Source organism: Pelophylax lessonae (genome assembly GCF_965119305.1).
Source record: "Pelophylax lessonae genome assembly, chromosome: 4".
NCBI lineage: Eukaryota > Metazoa > Chordata > Amphibia > Anura > Ranidae > Pelophylax > Pelophylax lessonae.
The window spans coordinates 649446316-649471099 of record NC_138771.1 but is presented as its reverse complement, the minus strand read 5'-3'; the positions used below and the strand labels follow the sequence as shown (position 1 = coordinate 649471099).

The 24784-nt window shown below is 47.1% G+C and overlaps 1 protein-coding gene across 1 annotated transcript in view; it reads left to right on the top strand.

Moving 5' to 3' along the window:
• PLOD3 (procollagen-lysine,2-oxoglutarate 5-dioxygenase 3) overlaps positions 1 to 21389 on the top strand; it is a 75708-nt gene extending 54319 nt beyond the window's left edge. The window contains exons 9-19 of the mRNA XM_082253328.1: positions 6907 to 7038; positions 7930 to 8051; positions 10240 to 10344; positions 11603 to 11728; positions 11812 to 11953; positions 15389 to 15502; positions 15601 to 15666; positions 15854 to 15958; positions 16068 to 16214; positions 16857 to 16982; positions 21200 to 21389. Coding sequence (XP_082109454.1) covers positions 6907 to 7038; positions 7930 to 8051; positions 10240 to 10344; positions 11603 to 11728; positions 11812 to 11953; positions 15389 to 15502; positions 15601 to 15666; positions 15854 to 15958; positions 16068 to 16214; positions 16857 to 16982; positions 21200 to 21355 — 1341 coding nt within the window. The 3' untranslated portion in view covers positions 21356 to 21389. The remainder of the gene's footprint in view (positions 1 to 6906; positions 7039 to 7929; positions 8052 to 10239; positions 10345 to 11602; positions 11729 to 11811; positions 11954 to 15388; positions 15503 to 15600; positions 15667 to 15853; positions 15959 to 16067; positions 16215 to 16856; positions 16983 to 21199) is intronic.
• Positions 21390 to 24784: the final 3395 nt, after the last annotated feature.

The window sequence follows — 24784 nt, the reverse complement described above, 5'->3', positions numbered from 1 at the left end:
CACGTGGTATACCGATTAGTCCTGTTAATGTAAGAAGGAGCTCCCAATGACAACTCGTTATGTGTATAAAGGACACCTGTCCACAGAATCTCGTTCTTCCATTCAAACCTCCCCATCATAGGCAAGACCAAAGAGCTGTCATAGGACATCAGGGACAAGATTGTAGACCTGCACAAGGCTGGAATGGGCTACAAGACCATCAGCAAGAAGCTTGGTGAGAAGGAGACAACTGTTGGAGCAATAATTCCCAAATGGTAAAAATTACAAAATCACCATCAGTAGCCCTCAGTCTGGAGCTCCATGCAAGATTTCCCCTCATGGGGTAAGGAGGATCATGAGAAAAGTGAGGGATCAGCCCAGAACTACACAGGAGGAGCTTGGGAATGATCTCAAGGCAGTTGGGACCACAATCCCCTAACAAACCATTGGTAAAACAATACGCCGTCATGGATTGAAATCCTGCAGCACCTGCAAGGCTCCCCTTTATGAAAAGTTGGAATTTGTTAGAAAACTAAATTAATTTTAATGGATTTCAACTAAATTTGTTACTATTCATTATTGTTCGTTACGCTTTCATTCGGAAATTCAGATACATCCGAGTATTCGTTACTGTTTCATTTGGAGATTCGGATACATCTGAATCTCCGAATAACCAAAAATTCATCCAAATTTACATTCAGACCTAAATGAATTGCACGTGACTAATTTCTTAGTGGGCAACCTTACAAAATCTGCAGGGGATCAAATAATTATTTCTCTATCGCTCATTGACAGACGTAGTCTTCTTGATTCTCAAGAGCTGGGTTATGTTGTCTCCGCAGGAGTAGGACTAGGCAGAAAGACAAAACGTTCTGGCTCCACCTTAGGGGCAGTCCCTGAGGGTATATCCTCCCTCTCTCTGCTACAGGGAATCAGTTTTTTTCTGTCTAGTCAGGAGTAAGGACCTAAGTTCCTTGCTGGGATCTTTTGGTCCTGGCAAGACTTTTTTTCTTTAAGAAAAAGACATTTTTTAGGCAGTTTTCTCCAGTGTTTTTTCCTGTGAGATCTTCAAGCAAAAATGCCGGACTGGGCGACACTTGTGGTCACCCCAGCCGGCCTACGAGCGCGCGCAGACCATGGCATTGCGCTTGGTCGGCCGCGACATATTCAAGTAAGTATGCGGGGCCGGGCGACGGGCTGGATGTTGAGATCCAGTGGTCACCCCGGTTTCTGCCTACGAGCGCGTGCAGACCAGAGCTCCGCGCTGGGTCGGCCGCGACGGAGTCCCAGTGGAGGGACTGACCTTGCGAGTTAAAAGTCTCGCTTGGACGCCAGGTACCAGAGAGTCGAGGCGTCCGGAGTGGTCCACAAACCCCCACCCCGGTGGAGAGGGTATTGTGAAGAGAGGGTGCCTGTCGGTTCGGTATGGTGAGTAAACGTTCCCTTTTTCCTCGTTATGAGGCAGTATGTATTATGGGCCCCTCCATATATGGTCAGTATATATCTGATACTTACAAGTCCCCCTTGTAATACAGCATGTGTTTGTGGGAAGTGGACTTGGTTTAAGAGCTAACACTCTACCCAGCAGACTGTAACATTACAGCAGACATAGGAGGTATAATCCTACCTTATGTGTAGTGTATCTCCTGTAGATCCAGATATCGCCTCTTAGCAGAGATGCAGGTGGTTGTGCTGGGATAACGATTTCGGCGGTCCGCCGCCATTTTGCCGTAGACCAAATGCATGTATGTCCTCAGGTCACGCCGGCCGCCATGTTTTTGGAGTCTTATGTCTCTTCTATGGGGGCGGCCATGTTTTGTGAGCCCAGCTACCTCGTGGAGAGCTGGGAACGCCGGAAGGCGTACACAGGGGGCGGAGCCACGTCCTTCTACCCGGGAAAAAGCAAACAGCTCCTTCCAGTCTGTGTAAGACAGACGCTGACTGCAGTTGGTTGGAAACTGCACTGCATCGGTTGGTGAGCCTTGGGGGTCCCTCTCTCTCTCTGTGGGATCGAGAAGCAGGTACTCTGAGGGGCGCTATTGCGCTAGGGGGAGACACACAAAAAAAAAAAAAAGAAAAAGTTTTTTTGTTTTGCTGGCAAAGGTGTCCTGAATTAACATGGACCCTGCCACTCATGTATCTCCTCCGGATCCCCTCGAGGGGTCTGCGGGATCCTCCAGCACCCCATTGACAATTGAATCATTGTCAGCTATTATGGAAACTTTTGTGTCCCTGGTGGAAGTGGCATGTCAGGGACAGGGCGCAAGAAAGCGACCCCCGCCTAACCCCTTATTATCTGAAACCTCGGATTCAGACTCTGAGCCCATTTCTGCAGTTGCAGGTACTTCATCTGGGATTGGTGTCTCGGGTACTGTCTCTTCAGACAGTGAGGAGGATGTTTCGGCATCCGCCATAGCCCGAGAGGAAGCGTTGGTAAACGCACTCATTGTATCTGTTCAAGAGACCTTAAGGTTACAGGGTATTCCATCGGAAATAGCTGAAACTGAAATCCCTTTTGGGACTAAAAAACGCATCAAAGTGGCAAAGGTTTTTCCATTGCCCAAATGTTTTGGCAATCCAATCGAAGAAGAATGGCGTCTGCCAAAACGCACTTTTACTATTTCTAAACGCATTGACAGGCGTTATCCGTTTGAGGAAACCCTTATTAAGAAATGGGCAGAACCACCTGTGGTGGATCCACCAATTGCTAGATTGAATAAAGCCACGGTTATTCCTTTAGAAGACGCTCCGTCTTTTAAAGATCCAGTGGATCGCAAGATAGAAGCTATGTCTCGCACCATGTTTTCCTTGATTGGATCAGCTTTCAGACCAATAATTGCTATTGGACTGGTTTCGCAGGCTGTAACTGAATGGACCAAGTGGTTACGCCGGGACTTAGAAGAGGTCCCTCAGGCGGTATCAGATTTGTTGGAACAAATGATACAGGGGTTACAGTTTGTGTGTGATGCGGCGTTAGACGCCACTCCATTATTGGCGCGAGCATCTGTCTCAGCAGTGGTTCTCAGGCGTACACTGTGGCTAAAAGGTTGGTTAGCCGACCAAGGTTCCAAAAAAGCATTGGCTAATATCCCCTTTTCAGGAGAGCGTCTATTTGGAGCCAACTTAGATGAGATCATTAAAGATCTCACGGGTGGAAAGAGCACCTTTTTACCGCAAAATTTTAAAGGTAGAGGAACTCGTCAAAGACGAGGGCCTTCTTTTTCTGCTCACAAGAGGTTTTTTCGTCCCGCGGGTGAAAAAACTAAGTCCTCCAAAGCTCCTGCAGGAGGCGTCAGGGGTCGTTGGTCGGGCAAGCAAAAGCCCGCCCCCTCCAGACCTGAAGATAAACCATCCAAAGCCTGAAGGTGCGCCCCCACCCATAACTGGGGTGGGGGGACGTCTTCGCCGGTTCCCGGATCCATGGCTTTCCAGAATCCCGGACAAATGGGTTTGCGAAGTCATAAGGTCAGGGTACAAGATCGAGTTTCGATCTCTCCCACCGGCGCGATTCTTCCCTTCCAATATCCGACTATCCTCAGATCGTTTAGAAGATCTGCGGAGAGCAGTCACAGATTTACTACAACAAGGAGTGGTAGTCCACGTTCCTTGGACAGAACGGTTTCAGGGGTTTTATTCAAACCTATTTACAATACCCAGGAAAGAGGGCAAAGTGCGTCCAATTCTGGACTTAAGAGCACTCAATTCTTTTGTCAACATAAGAAGATTCAGAATGGAGTCCATTCGCACGGTAGCAGCCTTCCTGCATTCAGGGGATGTCCTAGCGTCCATAGACATCAAGGACGCCTATCTTCACATTCCCATTTTCGCAGGACATCAGCGGTTTCTACGCTTTTCCGTAGAAGAGAACCACTATCAGTTTGTGGCGTTACCTTTCGGTCTCGCCACGGCTCCGCGGGTCTTCACAAAGGTGTTGGCCCCAATGTTGGCACTTCTGCGCCAAAGAGGTATATCGATCCTTGGTTACCTAGACGATCTTCTGCTTCATGCAGAGTCTCCTCAGACCTTGCTACAAAACATAGAAATTACTATGATTTCTTTACAGGAATTCGGGTGGCTGGTGAACCAGCAAAAGTCATTTCTGGTTCCCACCCAGAGGCTCGAATATCTGGGTCTAATTCTAGACACAGTCTGGACAAGAGTTTTTCTTCCGGTAGGGAAACTCCGAAAGATTCAATTAGCAGTCCAGTTGTTACTGTCCAACAGCTGGTCTTCCCTTCGGACTTGCATGAGGGTTCTGGGGTTGATGGTGGCTTCGTTCGAAGCAGTCCCATTTGCCCAGTCCCATACCCGAATTCTTCAGCAAGAGATTCTTCTCAGATGGAATCGGAATCCGGAATCCCTGGACAATCAGATCCGATTGAGCAAACAGACCAGAGAGTCTCTGGTCTGGTGGCTTCGGTCTCCGATGCTCAGCCAGGGAAAGTCATTTCTGCCAATATATTGGACGATAGTGACCACGGATGCCAGTCTATCCGGATGGGGAGGAATTCTCGGTCAGTTATCTGTCCAGGGACTTTGGTCCCCGGAAGAATCCAGGTTACCGATAAATGTATTGGAACTGAGAGCGATCAGACTTTGTCTGATTCACTGGACCGAGCAGCTCCAGGGCAGCCCGGTTCGGATCCAGTCGGACAATGCCACGGCCGTGGCTTATGTCAATCACCAGGGGGGGCACCAAGAGTGTCCGAGCGGCCAAAGAAGTGGCTTGCATTCTTCGCTGGGCGGAACGATTTGTTCCAGCAATCTCTGCGGTGTTCATTCCGGGGGTGGAGAATTGGCAGGCAGATTATCTCAGCCGTCAGACCCTGGATCAGGGGGAATGGTCCCTCCATCCAGACGTTTTCCACCAGTTGTGCCTACGGTGGGGCACCCCGGATGTGGATCTGTTGGCATCACGATTCAACAGGAAAGTTCAGAGATTCGTGGCTCGCTCCCGCGATCCTCTAGCAGAAACCGCAGACGCACTGATCGCCCCGTGGGGGCAATACCAGCTAATATATGCCTTCCCTCCTCTCGCGTTACTGCCAAGACTTCTTCGCAGGATAGAGGAGGAAGGAATTCCAGTAATCCTGGTAGCTCCGGACTGGCCTCGTCGAGCTTGGTACGCCGACATGGTCAGACTGGTGGCGGACGTCCCGTGGAGACTTCCTCTCAGGGAGGATCTACTGTCTCAGGGACCGATCTTCCATCCTGCTTTACGATCGCTGGCTTTAACGGCCTGGCTATTGAGACCCAGGTGCTGAAGGACAAAGGTTTGTCAGCTTCAGTTATTCCTACTCTAGTTGAAGCAAGGAAAGCGACTTCCAGAAAGATTTATCATCGCACATGGAAGTCCTACATTGCATGGTGTGAACCTTTGGGGTTCCGTCCTCGGTCTTATTCGATTAGTCGAATATTGGCTTTTCTGCAACAAGGGGTTGAGCAGAAACTGGCCTTGAGTACTATCAAGGGTCAGGTCTCAGCATTAGCCATCTTCTTTCAGAAGCCTTTGGCTACTCATTCCTTGGTGCGGAATTTCATCCAGGGGGTGCGACATCTGGCTCCGCCAGTGCACGCGCTGTTACCCCCCTGGGATCTTAATTTAGTGTTGTCGGTTCTTCAGAAACCGCCCTTTGAAGATATTAGGGAGATTCCTCTACCTACGTTGTCCCAGAAGGTGGCCTTCTTGGTGGCTATTACTTCTGCACGCAGGGTGTCAGAACTGGCCGCATTATCTTGTCGTTCACCATATCTGGTGGTTCATAGAGATAAGGTGGTTCTTCGTCCGAATCCATCCTTCCTACCAAAAGTGGTTTCAGAATTTCATCTGAATGAAGAAATTGTATTACCTTCCCTGTGTCCTAAGCCCAGTCATCCTCGGGAGTTTGCTTTACACTCCTTGGATGTGGTCCGGGCGATCAGGGTATACTTGAAAACGACAGACTCGTTTCGCAAGACGGATTCACTTTTTGTGATCCCAGATGGACCCAAAAAGGGGTTGCCTGCATCTGCCACGACCATTTCCAGATGGATCAGACAGATGGTAGTACAGGCTTATTCTATTAAGGGTCGGGAGCCCCCGTTCCCTGTTAAGGCGCACTCCACTCGGGCACTTAGTGCGTCATGGGCCTTTCGCCATCAGGCGTCAGTGGTCCAGGTGTGCAAGGCGGCTACCTGGTCGTCGGTGCATACCTTTACTAAACATTATAAAGTTGATGTAATGGCATCGTCTGATGCCTCGTTTGGCCGCAAGGTTTTGCAGGCCGCAATTTGAGGAGACCAGTGGTCTACCTCGAGGGTTTTTTCCGTTGGAAAATTTTTCTTTAGTCTCATTCTTTGTTTATAATGAGCCTTTAAAACTTCTAGTTTGGCACCGGTTGGGCCTTCTAGATTGGATTTGATTTTGTCAATCCCACCCCTCATTTGTGGCACTGCTTCTGGATGTCCCAGCTCTTGAGAATCAAGAAGACTACGTCTGTCAATGAGCGATAGAGAAAAATGGATTTTTGTAAGATCTTACCGTAAAATCCTTTTCTCTTAAGCTCATTGACAGACGTAGTACCCGCCCCTCTATCATTGGGTTGGGTTAAATTCTCTGTACTGCTTTAAAACAGAACTGATTCCCTGTAGCAGAGAGAGGGAGGATATACCCTCAGGGACTGCCCCTAAGGTGGAGCCAGAACGTTTTGTCTTTCTGCCTAGTCCTACTCCTGCGGAGACAACATAACCCAGCTCTTGAGAATCAAGAAGACTACGTCTGTCAATGAGCTTAAGAGAAAAGGATTTTACGGTAAGATCTTACAAAAATCAATTTTTTCTCCCCTGTAGTTAGCCGTGAAATCTTCAGAATTTCAGATCCGATCACATCTGTGTTGTTGACTTTCAGGCTCTGACTGACCTTTGAAATCCCATCTTCTGTTCTTATAGGATGATGATTTGCCCCAAGTGCTTCTGGGAATTTTCATTGAGCAGCCAACCCCATTCCTGCCAGAGTTCCTGGAGAGGATTTCCATGCTGAGCTACCCACGGAACCGGCTATCTCTCTACATACATAACAGTGTAAGTGCCATCGCCTGGCTGTCCCGCCGGGTCTGTGTATGTCTGTCCCGCCGGGTCTGTGTATGTCTGTCCCGCCGGGTCTGTGTATGTCTGTCCCGCCGGGTCTGTGTATGTCTGTCCCGCCGGGTCTGTGTATGTCTGTCCCGCCGGGTCTGTGTATGCCTGTCCCGCCGGGTCTGTGTATGCCTGTCCCGCCGGGTCTGTGTATGCCTGTCCCGCCGGGTCTGTGTATGCCTGTCCCGCCGGGTCTGTGTGTGGATTTTCTATTTGTTTTAAAGGAGCCCAGTTGAACCTCCGCTCAATAGTACCCCTATTCAGCAGATCCCCAGCTTATTAGTACCCTCCTTCAGCTGATCCCATGCTCCATAGTACCACCAGCTCTGATGATCCCCTGCTCACTAGTAACCCCCAGCTCTGCTGATCCCCTTCACATCATCTCCCCTCCACAGTTGCGTCCTCCGTTCTCTGCCCCCCCCCCCCTTCACATCACCCTCCCACTGTAATGTCCCCTGCCCCCCCAAAAAGCAGTGTCCTCTGTTCCCTTCAAATCCGCATTCCCCCCCCCCCCCCCATCCGTGGTTGTGTCCTCTGCCCACCATAGCTGTATATACCCTCTGCCCCCCCCCCTCCCCCAAATCCCATAGTAATGTCCTGTGTTCTCCCCCGAAGCAGTGACTCCTTACACACACACACCCCCCCCCCCTCCCCCCCCGCCCACCGATAGCAGTGTCTTCTGAATTTATGGCAAGGGCCTATTCAGTGTAGGAGCCAATCTGCAATATTTAGGTCACATAATGCACCAGTTGCATATACTGGGAACAAGATATGTTTGCATTGTTTTTTTTTACTTCTTTTTTTCTGCTTCTTCTTCTTCTTATTACCCAAAAATAGGAAGTTTACCACGAGAAACACATCCAGACATTCTGGGAGAACCACAAGGACGAGTTCCCAAATGTGAAGATCGTGGGTCCGGAGGAGGCGCTGAGTCAGGGCGAGGCTCGAGATATGGGCATGTATGTGTTTCGTTGAGAGTAGGTGGTGGGGGGCAATCTTAGATATGTGTGAGGCGAAAATATTTTAAATCTGACCTCCCAATTGTTTTGCTTTTGTGTCTTTTTTTTAAGGTTCTTTTCAGTATAAGCAAGGAAGCATAGAAACGTCTGTAGTGTAATAATGTGCTTTTACAAAACAAAATGCTGTACATACAAACCATCAAAATTATAGGAATACCATACAAGACTGACAAATATACATACAACATGCATGCACAAACACTACCTATCCTTCCTAACAAATGAGCATGAATAATAGTCTGTGTACAATAACAATAGGCTAAAGAGTTACTTGGCTCAGGTTATTGCGGTCCCCGTAGGCAACCAGGACCCTAGGCTCTACTGTACTGGTGATTGTGGGAAAAGTGGGCTAAAGTGTCATCGTTTCTTCTGGCACAGATCTTTGTAGTCATTACGTCATTGTAGAGTCCTCCCGTCAGCTTAAGCTGCTTAAGTTATTTGGAAAGTTTAGGTAGACAATCCCACACGAGAGTATCCTTTCCCTCTACTTCCTTTTACTATTGTCTTTTATGGGTGAGACATTTCTCAATGAAACCTCCAGATGCCACTATTGTATCATACATGCTATAGATTCATATATGTCAAAGGGTCAAGCTATGTTGACCATTGGTTACCTCAATGACAGTGGAAGCATCCAACTGACATTTGCCCAACATACAACAATAGTATCTATTTTAACTACTTGTTGACCGCCCGTCGTGTATTTACTGCAGCAGTGTGGCTCTATTGCACGAAACAACTTACTACGTCATTTTTTTTCTATAGATACGGCGCAATCGCACTGTGATTGGCTGGAGGGGATTTCAATCAGCAGGTCCAATCGTCCCCGGGAGAGGCAGAAGGGTGGCCTGCCTATGTAAACAAGGCAGATCGCCCTTCTGCAAGGGGACAAGATGGGCAGAAACCCGGATCTCTGTCTTCTCTAAATCAGTGCAACCCCCCACAGTTAGTAAGCACCCCATTTATTTAACCCTTTAATCACCCCTGATGTTAACCCCTTCCCTGCCAGTGTCATTAGTGCAGTGACGGTGCATTTTTTTTATCACTGATCACTTTATTGGTGTCAGTCCCTGAAACACGTCAAAAGTGTCAGATGTCCGATTTGTCCACCGGAATGTCCAGAGATGATGGCTGTACTTATTATATATTATAAAAACAAACATCGCACATATACACCTTAACTGAAGCTAGCAGTATACTGAACAGTATGCCTTAACACAGTGGTTCTCAACTCTGGTCCTCGGGACCCACCAACAGGCCAGGTTTGCAAGATAACTAAATTACATCTCAGGTGATCTCATTTGCTGCTCAGTGATTGTGGTATTCTAGTCTGCATCCCCCAAGGTAATACTTAAAATCTGGCCTGTTAGTGGGTCCCGAGGACCGGAATTGAGCACCACTGCCTTAACAGACATTCAATTAAGCAACATAACCATAAAAAAAACCTCTGCACTCCAAAGGGCCATCACTCTTTACAGTCAGGGTGGAAGAACCAATATCTTTAAATCGGCTTGCTGAAAAGGAGTTTAAAAAGTGCGTAGTGGAAGAGAACACATTTTAAAAATATATATATTTTTTTACACCTTTGACATTTAGTCAATGAGGCTAGGCCAATCGAGAGAGTGGTCTGACCATATCCGCCCCCTGGGTCGGTAGCGCTGTGCATCAGGGAGGTGACAGGTGTACATCCCCAGGAGGGGGAGAGCATGGGTGGCGGCGGTATGCTGACATGCTGCAGCGCCGGCCTCCTAAAGCCACATCATCCAATGGTGGTACAACCGCACCGGTTGCAGCCAGTCCAATGGCACATGTCGTCAGCAGCAGGATGGGGAAGAGCACTGACTCATTCCACCGCCAGCGCCGCCATGGCACTTCTGTGGGGGGAGAGGGAGGAGCCAGGATGACATCATGTGCAGTTGCGATTCAGCTGGATTCTGCATCGATGCAGAATCGTTTGAAGCTGAATCACGATGCGCCGATTATTTTCAGCACCCCTATACTGCACAGGACATTAATCATATATGTGATGCTAGGTCCACATTAATCAGCCCCAGTCCAGGTGGATTATCATATGGTAATTGCTGAATTCCAATAGGTTGTATAAAATGGTTGAATTCTTCCTTTGCAGGGACCTGTGCCGGCAGGATGAGACCTGCGATTACTACTTCAGCCTGGACGCCGATGTGGTTCTGACCAATCCTGACACTTTGTATATCCTCATCCAGGAGAACCGGTTAGTATTGTGGATCACAGCAGAGGGTCATATTATGATATATTTTTGCTGAATAGATTTTGTACCTGCACACCTCTCCTCCTATAATCCCATACTCACCCCCTGCTCACCGCTCCTCATATAAACCCATACTCACCCCCTGCACCTTTCTCCTACAATCCCGTACTCAGCCCCTGCACCTCACTCTTCCTGCAATACCATACTCACCCCCTGCACACCTCTCCTCCTACAATCCCGTACTCACCCCCTGCTCACTGCTCCTCCTACAATCCAGTACTCACCTCCCTGCACACCTCTCCTCCTATAATCCCGTACTCATCCCCTGCACTTCTCGCCTCCTACAATCCCGTACTCAGCCCCTGCACCTCTCTCTTCCTGCAATACCATACTTGCTCCCTGCACACCTCTTCTCCTACAATCCCGTACTCACCCCCTGCACACCGCTCTTTCTGCAATACCATACTAGCCCCTGCACACCCCCTAGAATACCTTATTATCCCCTGCACATTATGTGACCTAATACCTTATTATCCCCTGCACATCTCTCCTCCTACAATACCTCATTAGCCCCTGCACACCTCTCCTCCTACAATCCTGTACTCACCTCCTTCACCTCTCTCTCCTCCTATACTCACCCCCTGCACACCTCACCTCCCATAATCCTGCACTCATCCCCTGCACACCTCTCCTATAATCCCATACTCGCCCCTGCACACCTCGCCTCCTATAATCCCATACTCGCCACTGCACACCTCTCCTCCTATAATCCCATACTCGCCCCTGCACACCTCGCCTCCTATAATCCCATACTCGCCACTGCACACCTCTCCTCCTATAATCCCATACTCGCCACTGCACACCTCTCCTCCTATAATCCCATACTCGCCCCTGCACACTGCTCCTCCTATAAACCTATACTCGCCCCCTGCACACATCTTAGTTTACAATCTCCTACTCGCAGCTCTCCTACAATCCTCTATTTGCCCCCTGCACACCCCTCCTCATACAATCCCATACTAACCCACTGCACACCTCTCCTCCTATAATCCTGTACTCACCTCTGCACATCTCTAACGCTCCTTCCACAAATCCCATACACCTACCCTACAATCTCATACTCGCCCACTGCACCCTGCTTCTTCTTTAATCCTGTACTTGCCCCCTGCACCCTGCTTCTTCTTTAATCCTGTACTTGCCCCCTGCAACCCTCTCCTTCTATAATTCTGTACTCACTCTTTACACACCTCTCCTCCTACAGCAAAGTAATTGCACCAATGGTGTCTCGGAGTGGAAAACTTTGGTCCAACTTCTGGGGAGCTTTGAGCCCTGAGGGGTACTACGCCCGATCTGAGGACTACGTAGACCTTGTTCAGGGGAAAAGGACGTGAGTAATTATAAGTAGCAAGAGTCGCTGCGTCATCCTGCAGGAGTTGGATGGACTTCATCTGTTTTTTCTGTGTCTTCCAGAGGTGTGTGGAACGTGCCTTATATTGCCCACACCTATCTTGTTAAGGGGGAGACTCTGCGTAAAGAGCTGATTCATAGAAGTGTCTTCACCTTGGCGGGACTGGACTCCGATATGTCTTTCTGTAAGAGCATGAGGGATAAGGTAAGGGATGCTTATAAGCTGTATATTTAGCTGATGTTTAAAACATAAAGAAGTATTAGCAGAACTTGAAAATTGCTGTTGATACCCCCAGGCATGTAGCACTTGGTCCTGTTCTGATCCCATGCTGTGGACAGCGCACCCCCGGGAGGAATACAATAAATTATATATATATATATATATATATATATATATATATATATATATATATATAATATATATATATATGGCCAGTTCACTGCATGCATTATATATATATATATATATATATATATATATATATATATATATATATATATATATAATTTGCAGGGCAGCATTTTGTATTTCAATCCATCGCCTCGCACCATGCTGCAGACAGTAGAACTGAATGAAATGTCACTTCTGACCTTTTTTGAGGAGATTGATATTTTTGAATAGAATGTGGAAGGATTAGAACCTCGATCTGTTCTTCTAGGCCAGTGTTTCCCAATTTCATTCCCCAAATGCCCCCAAACAGGCCATGTATTGACAGTTTCCATTAGATAAAATTGCTGTAATAAATACATGCATTTATTTAAAGCACCTGGTCAAGGTGAAGGAAATTCTGAAAACATGAGCTGTTGGGGAGTACTTGAGGACTGAGGTTGGGAACCATTGCTGTAGACCAGCAGTCTCCATACTGCAGCCCGGGGGCTAGATGTGGCCTTTTGCTTGCTTTTATCCAGCCTTTGGGGCCATAATTACTCCCAATGACACCAATGAAGGGGCACAGTTCATCCCACTAATACCAATGATGAGGCACTATTCCTTCTGATGAGACCAACAATGGGGCCCAATAATTGATGGGGCACTATTCCTCCCAGTGACACAAACAATGGGGCCCAATTACACCAATGATGGGGCCCAATGACACCAATAATGGGGTACAATTTTCCCAATGACACTGATGGGGCATAATTTCTCCCAATTACTTAAACAGTGGGGCCCAATTATATATACTAATGATGGGGCCCAACGACACTAATGATGGGGCACAATTTCTCCCAATTATACAAACAATGGGGCCAAATGACACTAATGATGGGGCATAATTTCTACCAATGACATAAACAATGGGCCCAATGGCACTAATGATTGGGCAAAATTTCTCCAAAAGACACAAACAATGGAGCCCAATGACACGAATGATGGGGCACAATTTCACCCAATGACACAAGCAATGGGGTCCAATGACCCCAATGATGGAGAACATTTTCTCTTAATGGCCCTAATAATGGGACACAATTTTCCTAATGATATTAATGATGGGGCCCAATGACCCTAATGATGGGGCATGATCTCTCCCAATGACATAAACAATGGGGCCCAATTATACTAATGATGGTGCCCAATTATACTAATGATGGGGCCCAATTATACTAATGATGGGGCCCAATTATACTAATGATGGGGCCCAATTATACTAATGATGGGGCCCAATTATACTAATGATGGGGCCCAATTATACTAATGATGGGGCACAATTTCTCTCAATGATACAAACTATGGGGCCAAATGACACTAATGATGGGGCATAATTTCTGCCAATGACATAAACAATGGGGCCCAATGGCACTAATGATGGGGCCCAATGGCACTAATGATGGGGTCCAATGACACTAATGATGGGGCACAATTTCACCCAATGACACAAGCAATGGGGCCCAATGACACCAATGATGGAGCACATTTTCTCTTAATGACCCTAATAATGGGACACCATTTTCCTAATGACATTAATGATGGGGCCCAATGACACTAATGATGGGGCATAATTTCTCCCAATGACATAAACAATGGGGCCCAATTATACTAATGATGGGGCCCAATGACACTAATGATGAGGCACAATTTCTTCCAATGACACAAACAATGGGGCCCAATGGCACTAATGATGGGGCACAATTTCACCCAATGACACAAACAATTTGGCCCAATGACACTGATGGGGCATCATTTCTCACAATGACATAAACAATGGGGCCCAATGGCACTAATGATGGGGCACAATTTCACCCAATGACACAAACAATTTGGCCCAATGACACTGATGGGGCATCATTTCTCACAATGACATAAACAATGGGGCCCAATGGCACTAATGATGGGGCACAATTTCACCCAATGACACTAATGATGGGGCCCAATGACACTAATGATGGGGCCCAATGACACTAATGATGGGGCCCAATGACACTAATGATGGGGCCCAATGACACTAATGATGGGGCCCAATGACACTAATGATGGGGCCCAATGACACCAATGATGGAGCACATTTTCTCTTAATGACACTAATGATGTGACACAATTTTTTTTCCAGCGGCACAAATTATGGGGACCAATGATGGGGCACAATTCTTCCCAGTGACACCAACAATGGGGCACAATTTACCCTCTGACACTAATAATGAGGCACAGTTACTCCCACTGAAACAAACGATGGGGACATTATTTTCCCCCCACTGATGTTGGGACCTTTTCTACACCCAATGGCTAAAGTCTAGGCCCTCCCTAAAGTCTGAAGTGGCCTATGTCTAGAAAGTTTGGAGACCCCTGCACTAGACCTATAGATAGAAAATGTTGAGGACAGCAAGAAAATAAAACCTTCCTTGTTCTATCTAAAACTGATGTAATATTAACCACTTGCCCACCGCCTAACTTGGGAAATACGCCATTACTTTGACGTTAAATACTGGGGTTATGGCTGCAGCTAGATGCCATAACCCTGTTTTTTTTTTTTTGTTCCCTCAGGCGCCAGACTTTCAGATCAAAGAGATCACTTTTAGAAGCAGTAGGTGCCTCCAAGCCCTCCATGACCATATTTTGGTGCCTTTCCACAAACACACACTATTTTAAAGCATGACATGTTTGATATCTATTTACTCGGCTCAACATCTTTCATATGCAAAGTAATTGGAGTACATATTGTGTGTTTTTTTTTTTTTTTTTTCTTTTTATATTCTTATTATTCATTAAATTGTATTTTTTGCAAAATGGGTTTGAAAAATTGCTTCGCAAAAACCGTGCGACATAAAAAATTACAAAAAAATCCCCATTTTATTCTCTAGGGAAGGGGTCTTCAAACTATGGCTGTACAGTTGTTCAGGAACTACAATTCCCATCATGCCTAGTCATGTCTGTGCCTGTCAGAGTTTTACAATGCCTCATGGGATGAGTAGTTCTGCAACAGCTGGAGGGCCGTAGTTTGAGGATCCCTGCTCTAGGGTCTCTGGGGAGAAAAAAAGTATAATATTTGGGGGTTCTAAGTAATCTAGCAAAAAATACAGATTTTTACTTGTAAAAAAAGAAAATGGCTGGGTCCTTAAGTAGTTAATCTAGCCGGGGTTTGCACTCCATTTTCTTTACTATCCTGTTTATGTGACCGGCCTGCCTTGCCCTCCCCTTCTTCTGCAGAGCGTCTTCCTTCATATCAGCAATAGAGATGAATTTGGGCGTTTGCTGTCCACCTCGAAGTATAACACGTCCCGCTTGCACAACGACTTGTGGCAGATCTTCGAGAACCCTGTGGTAAGTCATTCCTGCCTCTCTTCTTGGTGTGTGTGTGTGTCAATCGGGGCCACTGCTAACCCTCCAGAATCCCTTTAATGCTGCCTGTCCTTTTGCAGGACTGGCGGGAGAAATACATCCATGAAAATTACTCCAAGATTTTCGAGGAGGATTACTTTGAACAGGTAAGATTTGTGGTGTGAGCGGCTGTGCTGGTAATGCTCTGATTGCCATGAAGGTGAAACTTCCTGTTGCGCACGGTTGGGTATTTATCCATTTGTTGGCCGCCATACCTCCAGGTCTGCAGCTTGACTCTATAAGTGTGTTAAAAACAATACAGTCCATAACGCATTGTGTTCTCTGTGTTGGCAGCCCTGCCCTGACGTATACTGGTTCCCCATCTTTAAAGAGGCGATGTGTGATGAGTTTGTGGAGCAGATGGAACACTTTGACCAATGGTCGGGTGGGAAGAATGAGGTAAATCTTTCATCGTATATCCACTCTGTTCTGAGATCACTATTATTGTAACCCATTGAACTGACCCTCGTCCCCTTCTTTTTTTTTTTGTCATTTCTTCTACATCCAGGATAAGCGTCTGGCTGGGGGCTACGAGAATGTACCAACAGTGGACATCCATATGACTCAAGTGGGGTACCAGGACGAGTGGCTGAAGTTCCTGCAGGACTACATTGCCCCCGTCACGGAGAAACTCTTCCCAGGATATTACACCAAGGTGAGCACATCCGTGATTGAATGCTTTACAGCAGGGCTGCAAAAACAGACAGTTTAGGATCAGTCTATCATCCAGCTTGGGCACTGAATTTATTTGCATTTCAGATAGACTAATTTCCAGCAATCTGTTTTATACAGGATTGCCACGTGCCAGTTAGGCTGAAAATGAAGCTGTAACTTTGCTCATTAATGCCCAACTCCCCCGCAGCACTGGCTCCTCTTTCTTTTACTTCCCCATTTCTCTGTTAGGCCTCAAGCAGTAAAGAAAGAGAGCCCTGTGTAAGACCTGGACTGCTCTGCTCAGTGCTTGTACATGGCTGAGGACTCTACCAACCCCTTATGTGACAGCTCTGGCCAATCACCAAGCACCAACTCTGTCTCATGCCCCTCCATGCTAGGGAAGTATGGGGTATTTTCTTTGCTCCCCGCTCTGCTGAATGGAGTAGTGGGGAGCGTGAAAGGTAGGTGTTGATGAGGAGCAGGCAAGAATGAGAATCGGTTGTATTTCCCAGAATAGGCAAAGCACAACTTTTTCTCTAAAGCTGTATTAATATTAAGCTTGGATTTGGGGGTTTGTCCTGCCCTGCTAAAGATAATCCCACACATGTAATTCTTAATAAATGTGTCTATTTTATTGCACCAGGCAAAAGCGTTTCTGAATTTCATCGTCCGCTACCGACCGGACGAGCAGCCTTCACTCCGCCCCCATCATGACGCCTCCACGTTTACCATCAACGTCGCTCTGAACCAGAAAGGCGTCGACTACGAGGTAAGGGGGATCCTGGACTGTTTCAAAGTTCTCCACATGTGTTTGAGGAGTTTCTAGTTTTATTTTTTAAGCCCAACTAAATGTTCTGTTTTAAGGGCTGGTTTACACCAGAAAGCAGTGGGGGGATAAATGTATCTTTCGTTCATTGACGGACACAGCTTCTGATATTCATAACCATTGGGTTATACTGCCTCCTACAGGAGTAAGACGCTATGCAGAAAATAATTCTGGCTACACTCATGGGCAGTCCCAGGGGGTATACTCCCTCTCTCTGCTATAGCCATTCAGTGTTTTTCTGTCTAGTCAGGAGCAAGGATGTATTTCCTTGCTGGGATCTTTGATCCTGTCAAAAGTTTATTAGATAGAAACATTTTTCTTCTCCTGGATTTTTTCCTGTGAGATCTACAATAAACTGCTGGACTGGGGGACGGGCTGGATACTCTAGATCCAGTGGTCAGCCAAGTCTGGCCAGCGAGCGCGCGCAGACCTCAGCTCTGCGCTAGGTCGGTCGTGGCATATTCCCACTGGAAAGGGGCTGGCAAGGTCGCATATGATTGGGTCTCGGCCCGAGTCACAGCGTTCCTCCTGGCTGACAGCCCCCCATTTTCCATGGAGAGAGGTTCTGTCTGGAGTAGTATCCGTCTGGTTCCTGGTATGGTGAGTAGCTGTCCCCCCCTCTACCCCTGGAGGGTTTTGTGGTGGCCCTGGTAACCCGTAAACCTTTTTTTTTTTTTTTTTTAAAGCGTTGCCTATGAAGATTTTTACATACTGTAGTTTGGCGCCATTCCACGGTCACAATTTTAAAGCATGACATGTTTGGTATTTATTTACTTGGTGTAACATCATCTTTTATATTTTACAAAAAAATTGGGGTATGTATTGTTTTTTCGTTCAACCAGTTCTGGACCGGAAGGATTTGCCCCCTTAAAGCGGAGTTCCGGCCACAGAATCGTTTTTTTTTTTTAAATACTTCCAAAATAGTGATCCACCGCCCTTCATACATCTGCTAATCCGATTTTACACAGTTTAATAAGTGATTTGCAATCATAAAATCTTACTTTAGAAATCGTTTGCTGAGCGCCGCCATCTTTGTTGTGGTCACCCAAAGCCGCAGTATGAAAATGTATGCCCTGCTCCTGGTTCTTGCTGGATGGGGCAGATGAATGCAGAGCATGCCCAGTACTATGGGATCGGCATAGTAAGGGTTTCCATAGGGACGCCTATCATCGCGTCATTTCCTGTTTGCAAATAACGCGATGAGAGGAGCGGCCGGCTGCCTACATCACTGCCCATTGCCTCCTGGGAGTGATGAGTAAGAGCTCCCAGGACGCATTGCAGGACAGGAAGTGACGGCGCGGGCCGCGGCCGCAGAGGGAGGAAGTGGAAGGAAAGGTGAGTATATTTTCTTCTGAAACAAGGTAAGTAAAGAAAAAAAAATCGGGAATATTCAATTGTTTTTCAAGTGACACTAAGGAAGCGGATGGCACAAAATCTAGTGTGGTCATTTTGCGGCACGAACTCCCCTTTAAAGCGGAGTTCCGGGCACAAAAAAGATTTTTTTTTTTTGTGCCCCTCCGCTAGGTATGCCGCACCTGAAAAGGAATTGGATAGTTATTTTTTTTTTTTTGTTTACTCACCTTTTTATCGACGATCGTAAATACTCACCTATGACAGCTTCCTCCTCCAGCGCCGAGGCTCACCCCGTCAATTCCTGCCTCGCGATGATTCCTGGGAGCTAAACGTCACAGCTCCCAGGAATCAATGCGCCGCACCGGCCCCGCTCGTCATTTCCGGGCGACGCCGCATTCCCCTGCTAAACAGCTTCTTGGCATGCCCAGAAGCTGTTTAGGAATGCGCCGCCGCACCGGAAGTGACGAGAGGGGCCGGTGCAGTGCATTCTGGGACACGAAGACGCGGAAGAAGACGGAGAAGAGGACCGCGCCGGCTTCAGCTGCCCACAACCGAGATGGAAACGCTGTGGAAGAAAATTTCTAAGTAAGTATTTCTTCTAAAAGGTAAGTGCGAACCGGGACAGATCAGAGGCTAGCCATTGTGGAATGTGCTAGCCCTGACTGTCCCGGGGGTATGTTCATCCAAAAAACGTTTCTCTGCCCGGAACTCCGCTTTAATGACCAGGCCATTTTTTGCCATTCGGCACTGCGTTAGTTCAACGGGCAATTGTGCAGTTGTGCGACGCTGTACCCAAATAAAATTGATGTCCTTTTTTTCCCACAAACAGAGCTTTCTTTTGGTGGTATTTGATCACCTCTGCGATTTTTTTATTTTTTGCGCTATAAACAAAAAAAATAGCGACCAATCTGAAAAAAAAAAAACTGTTTTCTCTATCGTCAATTGACAGACGCAGCTTCTTAACCATTGGGTTATGCGCCATCTACAGGAGTAGTACTAGGTAGTGAAAAAATTCACTGACACGCCTACAGGGGCTGTCCCTTCCAGCATAACCCCCACACACACTTTGCCACAAGCCAGCTTCTTGCTGCCTAGTGAAGGAGTAGGACCTAGGTTTTCTGCTGGGACTTTGGTCTCAGTTTTTAATTCTACAAGGTAGATTTGTTGGCATCTTCGGATGCATCCATTGGCCGCAAGGTTTTGCAGGCTGCTGTTGAAAGACTTGTTTTCTCTTTCAATGGTTTTTTTCTTTTCGGGTAAGCTCCTGTTGTTCCTGGTTGAGCTTGTTACCCAGTTGGTTTTGGTTGCGTTCTTCCCATCCCTCATGCCTACACTGCTTTGGGACATCCCAATGGTTAAGAAGCATAAGAGCTGCGTCTGTCAATAGACGATAGAGAAAACTGGGTTTTTGTTAGAACTTACCCTAAAATCCTTCTCTCTGAAGTCCATTGACAGACGCAGCACCCGCCCCTCTGTTTGGGGATGGTTTGTGTCTTCTTTTTTTTCACTGCTTGCTATGAAACTAGCTTGTGGCAAAGTGTGTGTGGGGGTTATGCCATGAAGGACAGCCCCTGTAGGCGTGTCAGTGAATTTCTTCACTACCTAGTACTACTCCTGTAGATGGCGCATAACCCAATGATTAAGAAGCATACTGCGTCTGTCAATGGACTTCAGAGAAAAGGATTTTATGGTAAGTTCTTACAAAAATCCAGTTTTTCACATTCTGCTATATAACATTCCCAAAAAAGAAAAAATTTAATTTTTTCTTCCTTTTAGGCCAATTTGTATTCTGCTACATATTGGTAAAAAAAAAAAATTGCAATAAGCGTATTTTGATTGGTTTGCGCAAAAGTTATCGCGTCTGCAAACTAGGGGAAAGATTTGTCATTTTTATATATTTATTTTTTACTAGTAATTGCGGCGATCTGCGATTTTTTGCGGTACTGCGACATTGCAGCGGACAGATCGGACCCCTAACTGTCATTTTTGACACTTTTGGGGGGACCAGTGACATTACTACAGTAATCAGTGCTAAAAATACACACTGTTACTGTAATAATGACACTGGCAGGTAAGGGGTTAACGCAGTGGTAATCAAAGGGTTAAGTGTGAGCCTAGGGGAATGTTTTCTAACTGTGGGGGGAGGGACTTGTGAAATGATCATAGAGACCTGTTTTCCTATATAGAAGGATCACAGGCGCTTTGCGATCATTTCAGAGAGAACAACGGTCTGCTGTGTTTACAACAGCTGACCGTGCTTCTTTCTCAGCGAGGAGCGATCGCGGGTGCCCGCCGTTAATTGCGGCCGCCGGCCCCGTGGATCGGCATCCCCACTCCCCAAAAGCACCACACGCGACCGACGTAGGGCTACGTCGGTTTGTGCAGAAGAGCCAGCCTGTGTGCGGCATGCGGTCAGGAACTCGTTAATAAAGTGTAGAGTTTGCTAGACCTTAACACCCTCTTACCTATTCAGGCACCATGACTACTTGGGTTGTGCTGGTATTCATTGTACAATTTTTTTGGGTGAAGTTTGTTGTGGGTTTTGGGCAGATTGTCCTGTTTGGTTCATATGACTTAGTCCAGGGATTCCCAAACTATGGCCCTCTAGTTGTTCAGGAACTACGATTCTCATCATGCCTAGTCATGTCTGTGAATGTCAGAGTTTTACGATGCCTCATGGGATGTGTAGTTCTGCAACAGATAGAGGGCCGTAGTTTGGGAATCCTTGACTTTTTTATAACTTTATGGGCCCATTCTTGCATAGATCCAAATATAATGACCTGTTCCTACTTTTATTCACCTCACAGGGGGGCGGCTGCCGGTTTATCCGCTACAACTGCCATGTGGAGTCTCCCAGGAAAGGATGGTCTTTTATGCACCCTGGCCGGCTAACGCATTACCATGAGGGGCTTCCCACCACCCAAGGGACCCGCTACATTATGGTGTCATTCGTGGACCCTTGACCCCGAAGACCTTTTTGCCCCCTCCCAAAAAAAAGCAAGAAGAGACTTCTAATTCCCTGACGTGGGAGTGAGCTGCCGCAATCCGGTGTACCCCTACTCTACAACCGCCAACCATGACGGTGGATGAACACTTATAGCGGTGAAAAGTCACTGTGCCACCAATCCCATCTTTATCATCCGACACTGCTTCATAATACGCAACTCTACACAAGCCACCGACTAGGGCAAGTTCTTCTGGGAAGGAATGAGAAAAAAAATTTATGGTTCAAAGATAAGCAAGCCATGTGCCTTACTGTGCGCCATGTCCAGCTGACGTTCTCCTTCAATACTCGGCTTCTTCATGGTCACCCCATTCTTACCTCAAGCTGCCTTAACTCCTTCTTTCTGGCTGTACGCATAGATGTGACAGCATGGCCTTTAACGTTGTCCATCCACATATATGCGTACAGCTCTGTTGAGTGCTGGGAGGTCGCTCAGTTGCGTTTATAACCGACCGCTCCCAGTCGCTTAGCAATAATTGGGAGCTGGGAAGACTGGCTCCCGCCAGCAGAAAAGTGTTAATCCTACCAAAGTCGTGGGGTGTTTTTTTTTTTTTTTTTTTCTTTTCTTGCAGAGATTTGGATTGTTTGCACATTTGCTGGGGAAAGGAAACCAGTATTTTTGTAGAAAGAGTTAGCTGGGAAGAAGTTAGCGGTATCACAGGGGAGCAAAACTGGGAACCATGGAGTCATTTAATGGGGTGGGGGGAAGGAGTTCCCCTTCCCACATTTGAATTGTTTTTGCAGTTTGCTTGCTTTGTACAAAATGCTTTAAATTATTTGGTGCCTATACATTTTTTAAGTAATTTTAAAGAGAATCAGTGATCTATGTTTAATTTGTTTAATAAAATCAAAAACTTCTACAAGAAAACGTGTGGTTTGTATTGTGTGATCATTTTGCCCCCCCGTACATAGTGGTAAGTGGGCCACCCCCTTAAATCGTAGTCAGTGGTACCTCCCCCTTAGATGATGATCAGTGGTCCCTCCCCCTTAGATGATGGTCAGTGGGCCCTCCCCCTTAGATGATGGTCAGTGGGCCCTCCCCCTTAGATGATGGTCAGTGGGCCCTCCCCCTTAGATGATGGTCAGTGGGCCCTTCCCCTTAGATGATGGTCAGTGGGCCCTCCCCCTTAGATGATGGTCAGTGGGCCCTCCCCCTTAGATGATGGTCAGTGGGCCCTCCCCCTTAGATGATGGTCAGTGGGCCCTCCCCCTTAGATGATGGTCAGTGGGCCCCTCATATACCGTGATAATGAACCCATTACATGGTCATCAGTGTACCCTTATAGTGCCTGGTGGTTAGTGGGACTCCCTTAAATGATGGCCAGTGTATCCATCTTACATGGGGGTCAAAGGTATGACCCCCCTTACATGGTGGTGGTCAAGGGGGAGGAGCAGAGGGGTGGGGAGGAATCCCTCCTGTCTGCCGTGCCTCCTGTCTGCCGTGCCTCCTGTCTGCCGTGCCTCCTGTCAATTTATCCCTCCTGTCTGCTGTGCCGCCTGTCTGCCTTCCCTCCTGTCTGCCGTCCCGCTTGTCAATTTATCCCTCCTGTCTGCCGTGCCTCCTGTCTGCCGTGCCTCCTGTCTGCCGTGCCTCCTGTCTGCCGTGCCTCCTGTCTGCCGTGCCTCCTGTCTGCCGTGCCTCCTGTCTGCCGTGCCTCCTGTCTGCCGTGCCTCCTGTCTGCCGTGCCTCCTGTCTGCCGTGCCTCCTGTCTGCCGTGCCTCCTGTCTGCCGTGCCTCCTGTCTGCCATTCCTCCTGTCTGCCATTCCTCCTGTCAATCATTCCTCCTGTCAATCATTCCTCCTGTCAATCATTCCTCCTGTCAATCATTCCTCCTGTCTGCCGTGCCTCCTGTCTGCCATTCCTCCTGTCAATCATTCCTCCTGTCAATCATTCCTCCTGTCAATCATTCCTCCTGTCTGCCGTCCCTCCTGTCTGCCGTCCCTCCTGTCTGCCGTCCCTCCTGTCTGCCGTCCCTCCTGTCTGCCGTCCCTCCTGTCTGCCCAAACTGGAACCCAATTGAGCATTTCTGGAGAGATCTGAAAATGGCTGTGTACCGACACTCCCTGTCCAACCTGATGGAGCTTGAGAGGTCCTACAAAGAAGACTGGGAGAAACTGCCCGAAAATAGGTGTGCCAAGCTTGTAGCATCATACTCAAAAAGATTTGAGGCTGCAATTGGTGACAAAGATGCTTCAAAAAAGTATTGAGCAAAGGCTGTGATACTTCTGTATATGGGATTTTTTTTCCTTTTTTATTTTTTTAATCAATTTGCAAGGATTTTAAACAAACTTCTTTCATGTTGTCATTATGGGGGATTGTTTGTAGAATTATGAGGAAAATAATGAATTTAAGCTATTATAGAATAAGGCTGTAACATAACAAAATGTAGAAAAAATGAAGCGCTGTAAATACTTTCCAGATGCACTGTATATTATATAATCGGGTTGTCATCTCCCACAATAAAATGTGGATCTTTCCTCCTCTGTGACATGACCTGAACACTGTGAGCGGACAATCTGGGGAAGTACGAGTGGGGAGTTCCATTAAATGCGGCTTTATCTGCAAGTATCAGAATCTGGAATTGTTCGCTGTCATCAGTAATGTGGAGGTGATCGCTGAATCAGCAGAATCATAGGGGGAGGGGACACGGGTGAAGCATGAAGGGGTTAAAGGTCAGCTTTAATCGTGATCGACGTCATCTATCGTGGTACTGCGCATGTTTCACAGCAGTTCATTCTGAATGGCGCTCCATCCAGAGTGCTAAACCAACGCAGTGCACCACAAATCAGTCATTGTGCGTTTGGGAAAATGAATAGCGGAGGAGTGATTTTATTATTTTTTTTGGAACGGACACACGACAGCGCACATTAACAATGCAAAGGGGCCAAAGTGAGGGGGGGGGGGGGTTCTATCACAAGTTCTTTTCACCATATTCTTTGGATCTGTTCATTTTCCTATCTGCAGAAATGGATAATGACCCCCTTACTCTCCCCCAGCTGCAGAAATAGATAATGACCCCCTTCCTCTCCCCCAGCTGCAGACAGGGGGACTCAGAAACAAAGTTCTTTCTCTTTCTGTTGCTGATTGTTACATTGTATCAGCCAGTGCAAGACAGCACACCACATATGGAGCAATGCTGCCATCTTGTGGCCGTTTATCAGAAGTACACCACACAATTTAGCCTTGTATTATCTGCATTCCTCCACTGGGCCCCATAGTGTAATCTACATGGACTACCAGTTAGAGGTTTGATTAACGAGGAAGAGGGACACCATTTTCCCCTACATGCCATCTTGAGAAGGGTAATACTCTGCAGCGGGAAGTGATTACTAAGACGAGGAGTGATACTCTGCAGAGAGAAGTGATCATTAAGGAGAGGAGTTATA